This window comes from Littorina saxatilis, linkage group LG12 (assembly GCF_037325665.1).
Source record: "Littorina saxatilis isolate snail1 linkage group LG12, US_GU_Lsax_2.0, whole genome shotgun sequence".
NCBI classification, from domain to species: domain Eukaryota; kingdom Metazoa; phylum Mollusca; class Gastropoda; order Littorinimorpha; family Littorinidae; genus Littorina; species Littorina saxatilis.
The window spans coordinates 51,729,206-51,747,515 of record NC_090256.1 but is presented as its reverse complement, the minus strand read 5'-3'; the positions used below and the strand labels follow the sequence as shown (position 1 = coordinate 51,747,515).

Sequence of the window (18,310 nt, the reverse complement as noted above, 5' to 3'; positions counted from 1 at the left end):
CTGAGTTCAGCAATATTTAGGGAATACAGAAACACGGCTATGTCTTGCGTCTTCTTCCTGGAGAAAGTGAACAACAACAACAACAACAACAAACACCACCAACAATAACAACAACATCAACAACAACGACAACGAGCGAGCAAGCGAATGTGAGCAAGCGAAGGAACGTACGAACCAACCAACCAACCAATTAACCAACGATCCAGCGATTAAGCAAAGAAATAAACAAACAAACAAATATCGAATTTAAACTGAACAATTTCCTACAGTCTGAGTGCATCCATTTATCACTGGCAGTAAACCACTGACCAATTTCAGTTAGTATTCTTCATGGGAAAGTGTCCTGAGTGAATAAACCATGCCTACCCGCCAGCAAAACTTTCTCTCCCTCGTCAGACAGCTGTTGTGTTTGGTCGTGTATGAAAACATTTCTTTCACTATTCACAGAACCAGGGAGAGCCTAAAGGTGTTTTAAGAGAAAGAAAGCGACAGTCAAAGACATATTTTGTAAAGAGTTTTTAATCGGTGTTTAAAGCACTGACGAAAGGCAAAGCACTCCGAATGTTTGCCTGAGAATCAAGGCAAAAAAAGACGCCAAACACTTTTGTTATGCAATAATTTATTTGCGAGAGGATTCGACATGTGCGCGCTTGTATAAATCCCACAGTTTCCCGAGCGATGACAGATTATGATTTGTAAAGGTGACAGAAAAAGGTCGATGGGAAGGGTCGGAGAACTGTCCCCCCCCCACACACACACACACACAAACGCACACGCGCGCACGCATACATATCGCACATATAATTATGATCCCCCTTCATTGGATCTGTCGACCCCCGTCTTTAACCGCTTGCAAGAGAACAGTAGCCTACACAAATACGAACGGAGATGCTCGGAAACTCGAGTCGAGTCAATACTGATCCCCACGCTCGAGAACTCAAGTGTAATATTTGAAGTTAAAATGATTGAGAATGATCTTATAAATCAAATTAATGAAAACGTTGCATAATTATTGAATACTTCCAGTGAACAATTTCCCAGAATTACCCATTTTATTTCTTTTTTAGTAAAATGCCCTTGCCCTATATGGGTGTCACCGCGACTACATGTAATGGTGAGATCAAGAAAACGTACATAACACAAATACGCCGGAACGGAGAAACTCGGAAACCGACGAGTCGACACATGCTCCAGAACCCACGTGTATTGTATGTTTGCCCTTCACCTTTCTATTTTCACGCCTGGGAATTGTGTGCCAGATCGGCTCAGTGGTAGAACGCTAGCCCTTGCTCCGGTAGTCTCGGGTTTGAGTCCCGTACATGGCAAGAATTTTATTTAACTTTTTTCTCTCAATTTTTTTTTCTTCTTTTCTGAACTCATTATTCTTGTATTTTATTCATTTTGATTAATTCCCAATTTGTTGAGTGATGTACTGAAAATCGAATCTAGGTCAGCTTTCCCAGAATCCCGTATTCTATTTTTAGTATGGGATACCCCCGATAAAAGGCCAAAGGGCATATACATGTATCACCGCGTGTCGATTGATAGTAATGTGGTTGAGCCACTTCTGGTTTAATCCACTTTTGACATAACAAACTTTTCCTCTAACGTATGAAACCGCTGTGCGGTTGTCCACAAAATAGACATTTAAAGTTATGGCTTTGGGTCTGAAAGCTCACACAAAAACAAATTTCTAATGTCGTCTGTAGTTGTTATTTTCTCTTCTCTTTCTTTTCTTCATTCTTTTTTCTTTTTTATGAACAAAATCTTCACGTGCGCGTGAAAAATACCACCACCCAAAAAAACTGAACCAGAAAAACACACACACAAAACACAACACCCAAAAACAAAAGACTGTGAAAACCGCAGTTGAGCAGGTGAAGGGGCAGGGGGGGGGGGGGGGCAAATTATTTTGTAAATTACACTAGAATCAATCTACAAAACTGATTAATTCTGCGAAAAATTACCACCCCGTAGAAACAAGAAGAGCAAACGCTCGATCGAGTCACTTTCGCAGTTCTGAATATTATATGAGGCATCAGATGGACAGGAAGAAATTGCTATTCACAACACAATACAGATGTAAATAATTTGATGTAAAGAATAATCCTATAAAGTTTGAATCAAATCCGATGAATAGTTTCAGAGATATGATATTTCAATTTTTTTCCTTCAAGACATACCTGTGACCTTGAAAAAGGTCAAAGGTCACCAAAGCAGACGTCAAAGTGTAGAGGTCACTGGGAGTCACGTTCACATAAAATTTGAGCCCGGTCACTTTTATAGTTTCCGAGAAAAGCCCAACGTTAAGTTGTGTGTTGCCGAACAGAAAAGGCTAGTTATCTCCCTTGTTTTTCTGATAACGTTCGTAAAAGGCTACAGATGTAAATACTTTGATGTAAAGAATAATCCTACAAAGTTTCAATCACATCCGATGAACTTTGTCAAAGATATAAAATGTCTAATTTTTCCTTTGACGCTGACCTGTGACCTTGAAAAAGGTCAAAGGTCAACGAAACCATCGTTAAAGTGTAGAGGTCATTGGAGGTCACGACTAAACAAAATATGAGCCGGATCGCTTTGATAGTTTCCGAGAAAAGTCCAACGTTAAGGTGGTGTCTACGGACGGCCGGCCGGACGGCCGGCCGGACAGACTAACACTGACCGATTACATAGAGTCACTTTTTCTCAAGTGACTCAAAAACCAGCTGTCAGACTGTTGATTGTGGATATGTGTCTAGGGGGAATGATGCTTTCCTCCCATGAAAACGACGCCTGGCCAGTTCCATGATGGATGAGAAAGTGGATTACACGAGAGTGATTTTAACCTTTAAAAGTGAAGCAAACTTCACAACAAAGTGAACATTTTGAACTCAGTGTTCACTCGGTGCTGCATTACAGGCGTAGAGTGGAACACATCTTCATTTGTGTGCGTCAAAAATGACAAGCTTGACACCAACCTGAAACACTGCTCCCGTAGTCTGACTGTTTTGTGTCCTGCTGAGTGTGAAATCCAATGTTTTATGTGTGTGTGTGTGTGTGTGTGTGTGTGTGTGTGTGTGTGTGTTGTGTGTGTGTGTGTGTGTGCACCGGTGGTGTGTGTGTGTGTGTGCAGGGTGGTGTGTGTGTGGTTTCCAGTGTTCGTGTGTTCGAGTGTTCTTGTGTTTCTATGTTCGTGTGTATGATTGTGTGTGTGTGTGTGTGTGTGTGTGTATGTGTGTGTGCGTGTGTGTTTATGTGTGTGCGTGTGTGTGCGCGCGTGTGTTTGTGTGTGTGTGTGTGTGTTCGCGGAGTGTGCATACGTGCGCGCGCGCGCGCGTGTGTGTGTGTATGTGTGTGTCAGTACGAGATTGCGTCAGTGTGTGCGTGCGTGTGTGTGTCTGTGTGTGTCTGTGTATTTGTGTATTTGCCAGTGTTGGTGTGTGTGTCTGCGAACGCGCGTGTGTGCGTACGTGCGCGCGGGAATGTGTGTGGTGAGAAATAAACAAACAGTTACAGATAAAAACTCCTTCGGGTCACGTTTGTTTAATTGCGACAAGAAAGCAAGTAATCGGAGCTAGGTCAACTCGCCAGGACCAGCAAAAAGACAAAGAAGGAGAGATAAGTCGATTCAAGAGCGTGTGCTCTCTTTCGTCTTGAGACCTTTTTCGCATAACCTTTGCCCCCAGCGTTTCGACCAATCAGATTTTAGGGCACGGCAGCCTCTCTCTGATAACCGGAACTAGGGGGCAATAGGTGCCTGGCCTGAAACACCTCTTTCACTTTCGATGCTCGAAGATTACTTTGCCAGAGGATTACTTTGAGAAATTATGCAAGAAAACGGATTATCTTGTTCAAAATCATGAACAAAAAGTCAAGGACATGCACGAAGGTATGGTTTGAAACGGCTATTGGTGGTATATGGACGAAAGACTTGGCGAACTTCCCCTGCATAAGCGAGGGTGCGTATCGCTAGCGCTACGTGTCATTTGTGCTGAGTGTCATTTGTCCTACGTGTCATTTGTGCTACGTGCCGCTATCGCTACGTTGATTAGTGCTACAAATAATTTGTCGATGAGTCGCTATCATTCGTTCATTATCACTACGTGTCGACAGCACTACATCTTTTAGCGCGACGTGTCATTATCGCTGCGTGTCAATACCACTACTTACTGACGACTCTCTCTTTCTCATTTTTTCAGTCTCTCGCAGGCTCTCACTCGTGGTTTGTGTGTGTATATGTATGTCTGTGTATGTATGTGTGTGCGTGTGTGTGCCTGTGTGTGTGTGTGTGTGACTCTCTCTATCTCTCTCTATCTCTCTCTTGCTCACTCACTCTGCCTCTCTCTCTCTCAGTTTCTCTCTGTGGCCTTAATAATAAACCATTCTGAGTTCTGAGTTCTCTCTCTCTCTCTCTCTCTCTCTCTCTCTCTCTCTCTCTCTCTCTCTCTCTCTCTCGCTTTCTCTGAAGGAATATTTTGTTGTTCCTTTCAATTTGCCAGAGATTTGTAATTCTCGGAAGAAAGTCTCTGCATGATTTTCAGTTGTTTCTTTCGGATTTTGATCTTTTTCGAAAAAAAGGGCTTTGTTTTTGACTAATTGTAAGACAGTGTTATTACATATATTTGTAATTGAAAATATTGACACAAGGTATAACCGAGGATATTGAAACCTTTTCTTCTCTCCCAAATTCTTTCATGAAATGAGAGAGGGAGAGAGAGAGAGAGGGGGGGGGGGGGGGGTTTGACAGACAGAAAAAGCGCGAGAAAGCGGAAGAGAGAGACAGTTAAAAGGGATGGAGGGTGCTTTTTATTTTATGGTTGGTTGGTTTTAGTTCTTAATGCACTGTTTTTGACAATAGTTTTCATTCGGTAAAAGCCAAATTCAATTACCGCTCTCTCTCTCTCTCTCTCTCTCTCTCTCTCTCTCTCTCTCTCTCTCTCTCTCTCTCTTCATTACACACACACACACACCGCACACACCGCACACACACACACGCACACACACGCACAAACGCATACGTACACACGGTATCGTACATACAAACTCACACACAGAAAAACATCCGTGTATGTATATATGTTACAGGCATTAAGTGAAACCAGGCATTACGCGTAATGCCTGAAATGTTCAGGCATTACGCGTAATGCCTGTGACCACTAGGCATTACACGTAATGCCTAAAAATACCAGGCATTACACGTAATGCCTGAAATTTGTCTCTCAAAATTACGCTTATTGCCTGAAGCAATTCAGGCAATACACACAACATAAAAGCCTATTGCACTGAACAGTTATCCATTACCTCTTGGATGACGGTGAGAACATTTTTTGAGGACAAAGCGTTGACAAAATGGCATGGTGTGAATATAGTAACTTGACATTCGATCAAGTGAGCTTTGAAATGATTGAACATTTTATTTTGCGATTATGAGTGATGGTTCGCAATGCAAAATAATGTATTTCTGACATAGTGTTCACCACAGTTTGAATTTCACGTAAGTGTGAGTGCATGTCACAATGGAAAGCCGAGGTCCAATATTTCCAGTCGAGTTTTCACCAGTTGCTTATTCGTCACCATGGAGGATAATGAAAAAGAACAATTGTTTACTCGACGTTTGTTTGAACATTATGAAAAGGACGGCAGAAAGTTGCTCCCGAAAGCTGTGTACTTCAGAACAATCAAAGAAGTAAAAGCTGCCTCCCAGAAAACGACAAAGTTACGTCATGAGTATCATCACTTGGGAAAGTAAGTGATGTGTGGTGTTTGTCAAAAACAGATTTGAGTGTTGGTATTCAGCTCTACGTCTATCGTAAAACAATACTGAAACCGGGTTATCTCCAATGCTGTCTCTGATAGAGTAATTGACACATAATTATAATGTCAACGGGAGGATATGCTGGTAGCATGGATGAGCGAGAACAAGACTACGAACTGGACTGCTGGCATCAAATTTGTCCAGTTTAGAAAGAACACGAGTCACCACGCCGGTATAGGCAGATCGCCATTTAAAGCAATGTTTGGCACGGAAGCCAAGATCGGTCTGAGATCAACAACGTTGCCCGATGGGATCATAGACTTGATCGAAACGGAGGAAGAATTACAAAAGGCATTATTGTAACCAAATGAAGACATCGACATGCCCCAAACTGAAAGTCAGACGCCTGGGCCGTCTTTCGGTGCAATACCCCAAGCTGAAAGTAGGACGCGTGACCGTCTTTTGGTGCAATGCCCCAAGCTGAAAGTCGGACGCCTGGACCGTCTTTTGGTGCAATGCAACAACAACAACAACAAATCAACAACCAACAACAAACCACCACCCACCAACCAACCACGACCCACCACGACCAACTACCAAACAACCAACCACGACCCACTACCAACCACCAACCACGACCAACCACCAACAAACCACCCACAAACCACCCACAAACCACCAACAAACAGCAGAGAGGTTTTAGGCATTACGTGTAGTGCCTGGTCACAGGCCTGAACATTTCAGGCATTACACGTAATACCTGGTTTCACTTAATGCCTGTAACAGGTTTCAGGCATAACGTGTAATGCCTGACAATGATTTTCAGGCATTACACGTAATGCCTGGTATTTTTAGGCATTACGTGTAATGCCTAGTGGTCACAGGCATTACGCGTAATGCCTGAACATTTTAGGCATTACGCGTAATGCCTGGTTTCACTAGTAATGCCTGTAACATATATACGGTATCATGCGAGAGAGAGAGAGAGAGGTAGAGAGTGGGGAGGGGGGTACGAAGTCAACGTAGTTGGCATCGCTGATAGCCGTGCCATTGCCAGAAACGAAGTGACTCAGTCAAGCAGACTTTTCAATGGCACGACAAACCCCTGTCGTCGGATTGCTTGCACCCATCGCGTCCTTCGCTGTTGCCCCTTCGCACTTGCACCCATCGAAAAGCCATACAATGACAAATTCTGTCCACCGTATTTCTCTTTCTTCATTCCACTGTTGCACTTGCAGTTGCAAACACAACAGTTTGCCTCGTCGTCTCCGCACTTGACTTTGCACCAAGCCTCGTTGTCGATTTTTCCTTTTGCCCCCTAGTTCCGGTAGATCTAACAATAAACTTCACAGCGCATGCGCCAAAATTTAAGTGAAAAAGGTCGCGGCCAGCACACCCTGCGACACTGCGCCCTGTTGTTGGCGTTGCCCTGGCAACCACCACAGACGAACTAGACGCAGCCCCTCAACCCCCCACCCCTCTCGGCCTTTTGGTGTCGTAGTAAAATCTGGGAAATACGCCCTGCACGGACCCGTTTTATGGGGGTAGCGAAGATTCTGCACCTGTTGAAACGATCGAGAAAGAAGATTAATTTATCTCTTGACTGCCGGAAGAACTTAGCTAAACTTGAAACTTAAATACAATATCATAACGTGTGAACCCGCACACAAATCCACACACACACGGACACACACACACACACGCACGGCCCACGCACGCACGAACCATTCACCGTGACACCCACCCACACAGACACGGACGCACACATACGCACTCACACCGGCACACACACACACTGTCACACACTAACACACGTATGCACACGTAGTTTTGACGAGAGCAAGATCAAATGTACCCATCTAGGGCCTATGCTTCCTTCCCAACGCGTGAATATGCATTTCATTGTACTCGGTCGTCTATGTAGCAGACGGTGAGCTCAGAGATATGTCAAGAGTAAAGATAATGCAATGTACCTCGATATCAATCAACACGGACAGACTACTGGGTTTTTCAGCATAGAAATCAACTTTCGCTTCGTACAGACGTGTGTACACGGAGACTGCATGGTGTTTACAACCCACTTTCATTTCCGAGAAAGAATTCTATCACCGACAACTTTGTGTGCATCCTGGAGTCAGGGACCTATATTATAATATAGGTCTATGCTGGAGTCTACCGCTCCTTGTCGAAGCATTCTGAGAAAGTGTTCCGCCGTTCACCTAGTTTTGCAAAACTGGGTCAGTGCGGTCAACATGATCTGCTGGGTCGCAGTGGCCCGACACACACTCACACCAAAGAGTGTTTCCCTACGGATTTCCTTTGCTCACACACAGGGCAAGTGCTCCTTATCTGGACCACTTTTTACATTTAGTCAAGTTTTGACTAAATGTAAATAACATAGAGGGGGAATCGAAACGAGGGTCGTGGTGTATGTGTGTGTGTGCGTGCGTGCGTGTGTGTAGAGCGATTCAGACCAAACTACTGGACCGATCTTTATGAAATTTTCCATGAGAGTTCCTGGGATTGATATCCCCGAACCTTTTTTTCTTTTTTTTGATAAATGTCTTTGATGACGTCATATCCGGCTTTTCGTGAAAGTTGAGGCGGCACTGTCACGCCCTCATTTTTTAACCAAATGGGTTGAAATTTTGGTCAAGTAATCTTCGACGAAGGCCGGACTTCGGTATTGCATTTCAGCTTGGTGGCTTAAAAATTAATTAATGACTTTGGTCATTAAAAATCTGAAAATTGTAAAAAAATTATTTTTTTTATAAAACGATTCAAATTTACGTTCATCTTATTCTCCATCATTTTCTGATTCCAAAAACATATAAATATGTTATATTTAGATTAAAAACAAGCTCTGAAAATTAAAAATATAAAAATTATTATCAACATTAAATTGTCGAAATCAATTTAAAAACACTTTCATCTTATTCCTTGTCGGTTCCTGATTCCAAAAACATATAGATATGATATGTTTGGATTAAAAACACGCTCAGAAAGTTAAAACGAAGAGAGGTACAGAAAAGCGTGCTATCCTTCTCAGCGCAAGTACTACCCCGCTCTTCTTGTCAATTTCACTGCCTTTGCCATGAGCGGTGGACTGACGATGCTACGAGTGATACGGTCTTGCTGAAAAAGTGCATTGCGTTCCGTTTCATTCTGTGAGTTCGACAGCTACTTGACTAAATGTTGTATTTTCGCCTTACGCGACTTGTTGTTTCATGCTGATAACTACACAGGGTGACCCCAACAGAATGCAACCCTCACAAATGCTAATAACTTCTACATCTGTTGACAGGAACATAAACTGCATCCTATGCATGACTCTTCTACAAAGTGGCAATTTTGTAGATTAAATGGTCTGACTTTTGTGCAATTTCTAAAAAGGTTTCCCGGCAAATTCGGCGATCGACTCAACAGAGCGAGGTTTCACATTGAGCGGTAGCAGCAAAAAAGGCTGGAGGAACTGAAAGAACACCGTTAATCTTACGAAAGCACATTCGTGTATTGAATTCCAGACTTGGAAAGTCATGAGAATTAACAGAGCTCCTGTGTTTCAGAATGCCAAAACACAGCGATCAAATGTGAGTTCCACTGATACTCATGCAGCAATTTAATGACACCTGCGCCGTCAGTTTAATGTTACACGCTGGTTAATCACTTATTTTGTCTGTGAAAACTTAGACGGGGATACTGAGCAGTAGCAAGTAATATATAGGCTATATATGCGTAATGAAAATGGTTACCCACTGATGGTAGTACATTAACCTCAAAAGCAACCTGAATCTTGCATGGAACGCAAGCCAATGGCTTGCAATGTTATTGTTGAAGAAGAATGGTGTGGAAGGTTCATCAATATAACAGGCTTTCGTCTCACTTCAAATAATCGAAATCTGATGTATTAGAAAACACCGCTCGCACGCACGCACGCACGCACTGGCACGCACGCACACACTGACACACACTGGCACACACACACACACACACACACTATGGCACAACAACAACAACAACAACAACAACAACAATTTATCACATGTCTACTCAGAGGCACAAATATGTTAGCCTTTTTGACTTGAACTTTCGGCGGTAATTGATACGAAACAACTGACATTCATAAATATGTGTGCCAGTTATATTAATATTTTACGACTTTGTAAATGTCCTTTGAGGGAGACGATAGTTTTACTGATTCCATGGTTTGATGGTGATGCAATTAATGGGGAAATTGCTCTCTTTAACTCTAGCATTTTGTATCCCAGCTGAGTAATAATACAAGGTGACCCCCCAAAAATGCAACCAACAACAATGCTACATGTAATAATGTCTACATCTGCTGATAAAATTACTTCGTATATAGTATACATAAACTTTAGCTTATGTACGCGACCAGTCCACAAAGTGATAAGTTTATATGTCAAATGGTCTGACTTGTATGCACTTTAAAAAATAAATGTTCCGAAATAGGAGATCGACTCAGCAGTAGGTTTGACATTGAGAAGTAGGCATACTTACCTGATTTAATCCCTCCAGACTTACTTTTGGTTCAGGGCAATCCCTAGACACGACAGTGTTCGTGTCATTGACAAGTATTTCGGAGGGGTAATTTTGAACACGGTAAAATAAACTCGTACCGTTTTACCTACATGAAGGAAACTTTGTGGAATGGTCGTGACAAAACTGAAGTTAATGCACAACTATGTTTGTTGGTTTCGTTCATGGGCTGAAACTCCCACGGCTTTTACGTGTATGTCTGAGTATGACAGTTTTTACCCGGCCATTCAGGCAGCCATACGCCGCTTTCGGGGCCGGGAAGCATGCTGGGTATTTTCGTGTTTCTATAACCCACTGAACTCTTGACATGGCATTACATGATCTTTTCCGTGCGCACTTGGTCTTGTGCTTGCGTGTACACACGAAGGGGGATTAAGGCACTAGCAGGTCTGCACATTGGTTGACCTGGGAGATCGCAACAATCTCCACCCTCAATCCACCAGGTGGCCGCGGCCGGGATTTGAACTCACGACCTTCCGATTAGGAGGCCGATGTCTTATCCACTAGGCCACTGCGCCCGTCAATGCACAACTATGAATACATTCGCTGAACTCAAACTCTACTGGTCATGCATAAGCTGAAGTTAACGTAGGCCTACATCTGATATAAAGTAATCCAGTCAAAATAAATGCAGAAGTTATTAGCATTTTTGTGAGTTGCATTTGGGGGGTGGGGGGAGGGGGTCACGGCCTTGTGTACAGATCATCGCGTAGACCATCTTGTAAATCAGCATATAATAATGTCCGCCCAGGCCACGGCCAATTCCTGGGATAAGATCATTATTCCACTTAGACACATACCGAAAATCAACAGCCTTGCTGCTTTCTGTGCATAACAGGACATTTGTGATCAACACTCCCTGTGTCAATTTGCAAAGTTAATTCAGCAAAGAATCCTCAGTTTGCTCAGGAAGCAGCCAGGCCGCTGTTGATTTGAGGGTACTGGTTTATGTCATGGAAGGATACTCTCTTATTTTATTGAAAAGCCTTGCATCTGTGCTGGTTTATGTCAGGGAAGGATACTTCTCTCATCGAAAAGCCTTGCTAGATCTGTGCTCGATTATGTCAGGGAAGGATACTTCTCTCATCGAAAAGCCTTGCTACATCTGTGCTGGTTTACGTCAGGGAAGGATAATTCTCTTATCGAAAAGGCTTGCTGCATCTGTGCTGGTTTACGTCAGGGAAGGATAATTCTCTCATCAAAAAGCCTTGCTACATTTGTGCTGGTTTACAATAATTATGGTTAACACGGGAAAGACTGTCTTTAACTTTAGGTGGGAAAAAATGTCAGTTAATGATTATCTTTTTATGCTGATACAAGAATTTATGCAAACCCACATTCACCGAGTTTTAAGTACGCAGCATTGTGTGAGTATAAGTGCACATGTATAACAGAAACACGCACTTCTGCGGTGAGAGACTATCCGCACAGAAAGTGCACGAGTAATACTAGGTCTCACATACTCACACATGCATGCACACACACATACAGACGCACACACATACACCCCCACCCACCCCGCCTCAAGCACACACATCGTGTGAACAATACTGGATGAAACTAAGGACAGTTATTTGTTCCTTCCTTCATCAAAACAATACATTTCAACTTGGTTTTGTTGTGTTGCAGGGAGAGAGAGAGAGAGAGGGGGGGGGAAGAAAAAGAGAGAGAGAGAGAGAGAGAGAGAGAGAGAGAGTAAAAAAGAGAAAGAGAAAGAGGGGGGACAGAGAGAGATGGGGAGAGAGAGAGAGAGAGAGAGAGAGAGAGAGAGAGAGAGAAGAGAGGAGGGGGGAGAGAGGGAGAGAGAGAGAGAGAGAGAGAGAGAGAGAGAGAGAGAGAGAGAGAGAGAGAGAGATTTGGAACTGAAACTGTGAAAAGTAAACTTGAGAGAGAAATTAGAATATTAGACATGATAAGAACACAGGATTTACATCATACGAATCACTCATCCCATAAATTTGACAACATATTTTTTTTATTCACAATCAGTATTTGAACTGTACATGACATTAACAATTTTGTTCATACAAAAGTCATTCAGTTAGAAATCCAATACTAACAACAAGTTTGTTGATTTAGCTTTAATAAAAAAACACCATTCCATCCAAAATATATATAATGACAAAATATGCATCCAAGAAGGCAATCCATCAAATAAGCACTACAATATAATTTCATCTTTGTGACTGCAAAACATGATAATAATAGAACATTTATATAGCGGTTCCCACAGCTCGAAGTGCTTTGCAGGTTCAATCAAACAACAACATGATATAGACAAATAATACTATTTGCATTAATGTCTCAAAAATGGAAAATACGCATTAAGGAGCACCCATACATACACATATGAATACTAGCATACATACATAATGTAACATACATCCATGCATGGTAATAGTGAGAAACAAATAGTTTAACAGTGCACCACTATATGCACAGTCAAGCACGCAACCAAACACATACAATAGACTGATAGGCCAAAAAAAAAAATAGGTCTGTTTACGGTAACCCGACCGACCCTAGTTTTTTCGCGCGACCCTAGACTTTTTTTTGGCATTTGGGGGAAAAAAAAAAAAATATCTTGTTTTTTTGGCAAAATAACGTAAAAATATGTTTTTTTGCAAAAAAAACCAAAAAAAAGAAAAAAAAAATCCCGACCTACCGACCCTATTTTTTTGGCCTATGTTACCGTAAACAGACCTATTTTTTGTGTGGCCATACTAACAACACACACACACATGCATGTGCAATCAAACAAACTAAAACCATTAATATGGAGTAAGAACAAATTTGGGGAAACATGATCTCAAAACCTTATATTGAATTCAGACATTCATATAAATACACTCAGTTTATGTAAACATTATTATTTAGAAAATCAAACATCTTCCAACAGCAGTTATTGTGTAGAGATGTCACGACAAGTTTAATCTTGGAAAGAAATTCTAGCTATTGCTGCTTTGAATATCAACATGATGCTAGGGTGCAAAATCACAAAGCAATTCATAGTGACAATCAACACATAATCAGAATAGCATGATTACACATATTTCATCAATATAATCCATGTCATACCTTTCATACTCCATGGGTACAACCTCAGACCCAATGTGACCAGGACTAGCATACCTGTACAGGCAACTTTTCTCCCATCCATTTCAGTCATACAGTACAGTGGAACTCCTTTTTAAGACCCTGGTTTCTCAGACTTTCTGTTCATAACCTGTGTCAATTTACCCCCATTTTAAGAATCCTCCTTTTTAAGACCTGATTTTCTCAGATTTTTGGAGGTCATAAAAGGGGGGGTTCCACTGAACAAGAAAATTATGCAAAAGACAAATCACAGGTTTTACACACAGTCTTGTCTCCCGTTTTGCTCAGACAAAAAACTTTCATAAAGCGTGGAAACATGAGCTTGTTCGGCATTTCCGTTTATCATTATCTGAAGATGCACATAAACCTTAATTCGCGAATCTGCTTTTAAACCTCAAATGTTGAAACATACAAAGTCTGAAAACAATTCACAAACTTCAAGCCACAATAATGATATGTTACTGTTGTATATTGCTAATAAATTATGCATGACATTTTAACACTATTGTGACTAGCACTGCCACGGCGTTAACGTCCTGCCTGCCCAAGCTTGCCACCAAGAAACTTCCCAAAAAACAGTAACTGTAAAGAAATCTGTCTAGCAAGCTTGAATTAAGTCCAATCACCACCAAATTTTGTGTACTAATTAAAAAATGGATGCCCAGTTCAGTCGTGCTATTTATAAGTTTGTCACGCGATTTGTTTTAGCAAAGGAGGGGTGAAAGGGGGATAATTTGTGTTTTTTAACGTTTTTTTGTGTGTGTTTTCTTTTCCACTGCTTTTTTAAAAGTTATTTTTTAACAGAAAGTATTATAAATAATGTTATAACCAAACAAGGTGTAAAACCTATGAATTAGCTGAAATATTGTTAACATTCTACACAGAAATAAGGAGACAGTACAAAGAAAAAAACAAGCAAATCCCGCATTCACTCACAGCATCCTGACTCAAATGAAACAAAACTGTGACACTCACCAAATGATGTCTAGGTAATCCATATTGAATATAAGTCACATTTTCACAACAAAGTCCCAACTGTACACCTATGAACATTTCCAAAAGGATTAGGAGGCTCCAGCCATCCATTGTTATCAGTGCTGCCACGCCCCCCTTGCACCTACACGATTCCAAGATCCATGCAGTACCACCCTACCACGTGTAGATTTGCCGACTCATACTAGCAACAACAGGACTGTTTCTTCCTCAATATCACTGCTATTATCGCTTTCTTGAGGCGAAAACAACACGTCGGAATCATGATCTACAGGATCCTCAAGATCCAACATCCGGAGAATCTCCTCCCGTGACAAGGCTCGCCTTCGATTCATTTTTTTTTCTCGAAAAAACCACACAAATCAGGCTAATTTGCACATGGCGGAAGGGCACGCCAAGTGTATCAAGGGAAACAACTCAATTTACTGCAAGCTTCAAAAACCGGGAAGCAATCACGAGTCGTGTACCTTGTATGTCTAATACTCAAATAGTCACTTCCTGTCCGTGGGCGTGTCAGCGCTATTACTAATTTAGTCACCTCCCGTCGCGAAAGTGTTAAGGCAGTTATGCCCGAATAGAAATCAATATGACACTTCAGGAAAAGCCACATGATTAAGTCATTTCTGTTTTAGGCTTTTGGTGTGGTCTTTGCAGAACACTGAAAGGGGTGAAAAAATTCCGTAGCATCAACCTAAAGATGGCTCACTATAACACATTTTAGGCACTGCAATCTAGCAGTGGACAAAATTCTGACTTTATCTTCCAAGATTCGTCACACAACTTGGGTTCATGAGCACAGCAGAATGTCCGAGTTCACTTTCGTGCCTGAACGGCAAACAGCCTTCAGTGACTTAAGGTCTCCCGCTTTCTGCAACAGAAACAGCACCATAGACTGATAGAGTATTAAGGCTGGTTGAAAAGGTGGATGTGTGGGAGTATAAATAAAGATCAAATAATGCATTATTTCCTTAATTGCAGCTTTGGTGTACACGCCTCTTAGAAATGATCTAAACACACACACACACATGCGCACGCAAACACTTCCAATTGACAATAACAGAATAACAAAAAAATTCATCTCTTCTGATGTTTAACCACACACATTTTTTTTTTTACTCAGCTGCCCTGTTGATCTGAAAAACTTTATACACACCATTTTCCTCTGCAAAGATTGTTTCTTTGCCGTCAAGTACCTCTTTAGCGGCTTGTACCCTGGGTAGCGATGAAGTTTTGTCAGGAAAGCATCTGCATTCAACCTGCACAGCAATAAGACACATAAATTACTTCTTTCTTTCCTGCAAAATTAAGTCATATGATTGTTTTCAGTGGTTGATATTTATATCTGGGGCAAAAAATTAAACTGGTAAATGCATACATGCTGAATTTTATTTATTTTTGAATAAACATTCAGATGGTCTTATCTTTTGTAGTCATCTGTCATGCTCTTTTTTACATTCAGTCAAGTAATGATTGAATGTTTTAAACAAGAGCGGAGAGCGAGGTTTGTCTCCCGATGTATGTCACTATGTGTGACTGTCTGTCTGTCTGTGTGTGAATAGCATTTTTCAAAAACTACTGAACGGATTATTATGAAAATTGGTACAGACATTTTTGAGAGCATTGATGCTCGCAACATTCTTCGCCAATTTTTGATAGGGCTGTTTGACCGTTTGCAAAATTTGAGGTGGCACTCTCACGGTTACAGCTTTTCATCAGTTTGTTTGAAATTTTTGTTACATAATCTTTGACTATGTCCAGACTATGGGATTGCATTTCAGCTAAATTGTACCTTCAAAATTTGCGTATGAATTGTTGACTCAAAGTTAACTGATTTTTGACATTTTTGAAAAATGTATATTTGAATCACAAAGGTGACAACCCCAATAAACATGCCAGAACTGGGCCATTGCTGGCTTTTTGCTGGCAAGTTTGGTAAAGCTGGCCATAAAAAAACCAACACTGGGCCAATTATGGTTTGCCAACAAAGGCCCAGTTATGGCTTGCCATCACTGGCCCATCTCTGGCATTCAAAATATTGTCGGCCAGTAAAATGCCTTAATTGGCCCACTGTTGGCACGCCATTGATGGCCCAGTGCTTGTTTGCCAGCATTGGGCCATAGGTCGCGTTTTGCTGGCAATTATAGGTGGGTTTTTGCTGGCACGCCAGCAATGGGCCAATGCTGGATTATTGCTGGCAAGAAGATCTGCGACAGCACAGCGGTATGACTTTCTCTCTTGGAGTGACGTAATGTACAAACAAATGTCGAAATAGCTTGACGTCACTCGTGATGATGACGCATTGTCAACTAAATCCGGCCCGCGGTGGTTCTGCAGATGTCCGGTTATTTGTTTTGCATTCAACTTCAAGGAATTTCCAAAGCACCTTCTTCGATTTCAGTACGCGTCCGATCTCCTCCAGCTAGAAGCAAGCGTGGTGAGTTTCACAAACAGTTGTGTGAGCAGGTCGTCGCAACGGCGTTAGATCTAGTATCTTCTTGTTCTTTTCCTCCGTTGTCGGTCTTTTTTTCAACTTTCTTCTGCTGGACGTTTGAGTCAGTTCGCAAAATATAATAGACTTTAAGAAGTCGTCCTCTCTGTAAGAAAGAATCTGCGCGCGCGTGTGTGTGTGTGTGTGTGTGTGTGTGTGTGTGTGTGTGTGTGTGCGCCCGCGCACGCGGTTGTGTGTGTGTGTGTGTGTGTGTGCGCCCGCGCACGCGGTTGTGTGTGTGTGTGTGTGTGTGTGTGTGTGTGTGTGTGTGTGTGTGTGTGTGTGTGCGTGTGTGTGTGCATTTTTCCTTTCTTTGTGTGATTGAGTTTGTTTTTTCTCTGTCAAAAGAAAAGCACCATAGGCATAAACACCATAAGCTTACTTGTAACCAAACAAATTGCATCTTGTGAATGTTGACATTGAGTATGTGTCTATTCACTCCAGGACAAAGATTTGTGCAAGTGTCTGACTGCCCAACTGGATAAGATGCAGCTCACCTGGGTCTCAGTTCCTGAGAGAAACGCAAGAGAGCTGTCCGAGACAACGTAAGCTTCGCAGGTTGGATCAAAATACATATTCCTGTTGACCCCTTACTTCTGCTTGGCATTTTAGTCAGTTCAGAAAATATGATAGATTACAAGAAGTCGTCCTCTCTGTGAGAATGCCTCTGTGTGTGTGTATGTGTGTGTGTGTGTGTGTGTGTGTGTGTGTGTGTGTGTGTGTGTGTGTGTGTGCGCGTGTGTGTGAGTGCGCGCGCGTGCGTGCGTGCGTGTGTTGTTTGCTTGCATGCGTGCGTGTATGCTTGCGTTTGTTTGGTTGTGTGGTTGTGTGTGTGTGTGTGTGTGTGTGTGTGTGTGTGTGTGTGTGTGTGTGTGTGTGTGTGTGTGTGTGTGTGTGTGTGTGTGTGTGTGTGTGTGTGATATGGAATAATGAATTAAAACCAACAAAACTCGTTTGCTTTCATGTTTCAGAAGGTGAACGGCAGGAGAACTTGAGAGTTCCAATGGCTTCACAAACAGACTTACCGTAGGTTACGACGTCAGGACAAAGAAAAGAAGCGTTATCTCAACGTTGCGGATGCGAACAGAGAAATGACAGAATCAAGACAATCCTACGGAGGTTTACTGGGAAGTGAACAAGAAACAGTCTGCCTTTGGTCATCATGTCTCGAGTGTGAAATTAAGAACGCTGTACAAATAAAATAAACCAGTGAGCAACTGAAAACAAAGCGTAGCCTACGTTTCTGTAATGCTTCGATAATGAGTCGTTGCTGTTTGGAAGCTTTACATTTGTTTTGTTTTTAATCTATATTACTGTATTGTTGTTGTGCCCGCTATAACTGCGTTGATGACGATATTCTGTCAAAACCACTGCCTTTACTTGCCAGATAAGTTACACGACAAATGTGATTAGCATTTCAATTGCATTTTACTGAT

At 41.9% G+C, this 18,310-nt stretch overlaps 1 protein-coding gene across 1 annotated transcript in view; it reads right to left on the bottom strand.

Annotated features, from left to right (window-relative positions):
* Positions 1-12,956: 12,956 nt before the first annotated feature.
* The window catches only part of LOC138982206 (uncharacterized), a 36,945-nt gene continuing 31,591 nt past the window's right edge, over positions 12,957-18,310 (bottom strand). The window contains exons 27-28 of the mRNA XM_070355429.1: positions 15,540-15,642; positions 12,957-15,254 (exon numbers count right to left, since the gene is read on the bottom strand). Of these exons, the coding sequence (XP_070211530.1) occupies positions 15,174-15,254; positions 15,540-15,642 (184 nt within the window). The 3' untranslated portion in view covers positions 12,957-15,173. The remainder of the gene's footprint in view (positions 15,255-15,539; positions 15,643-18,310) is intronic.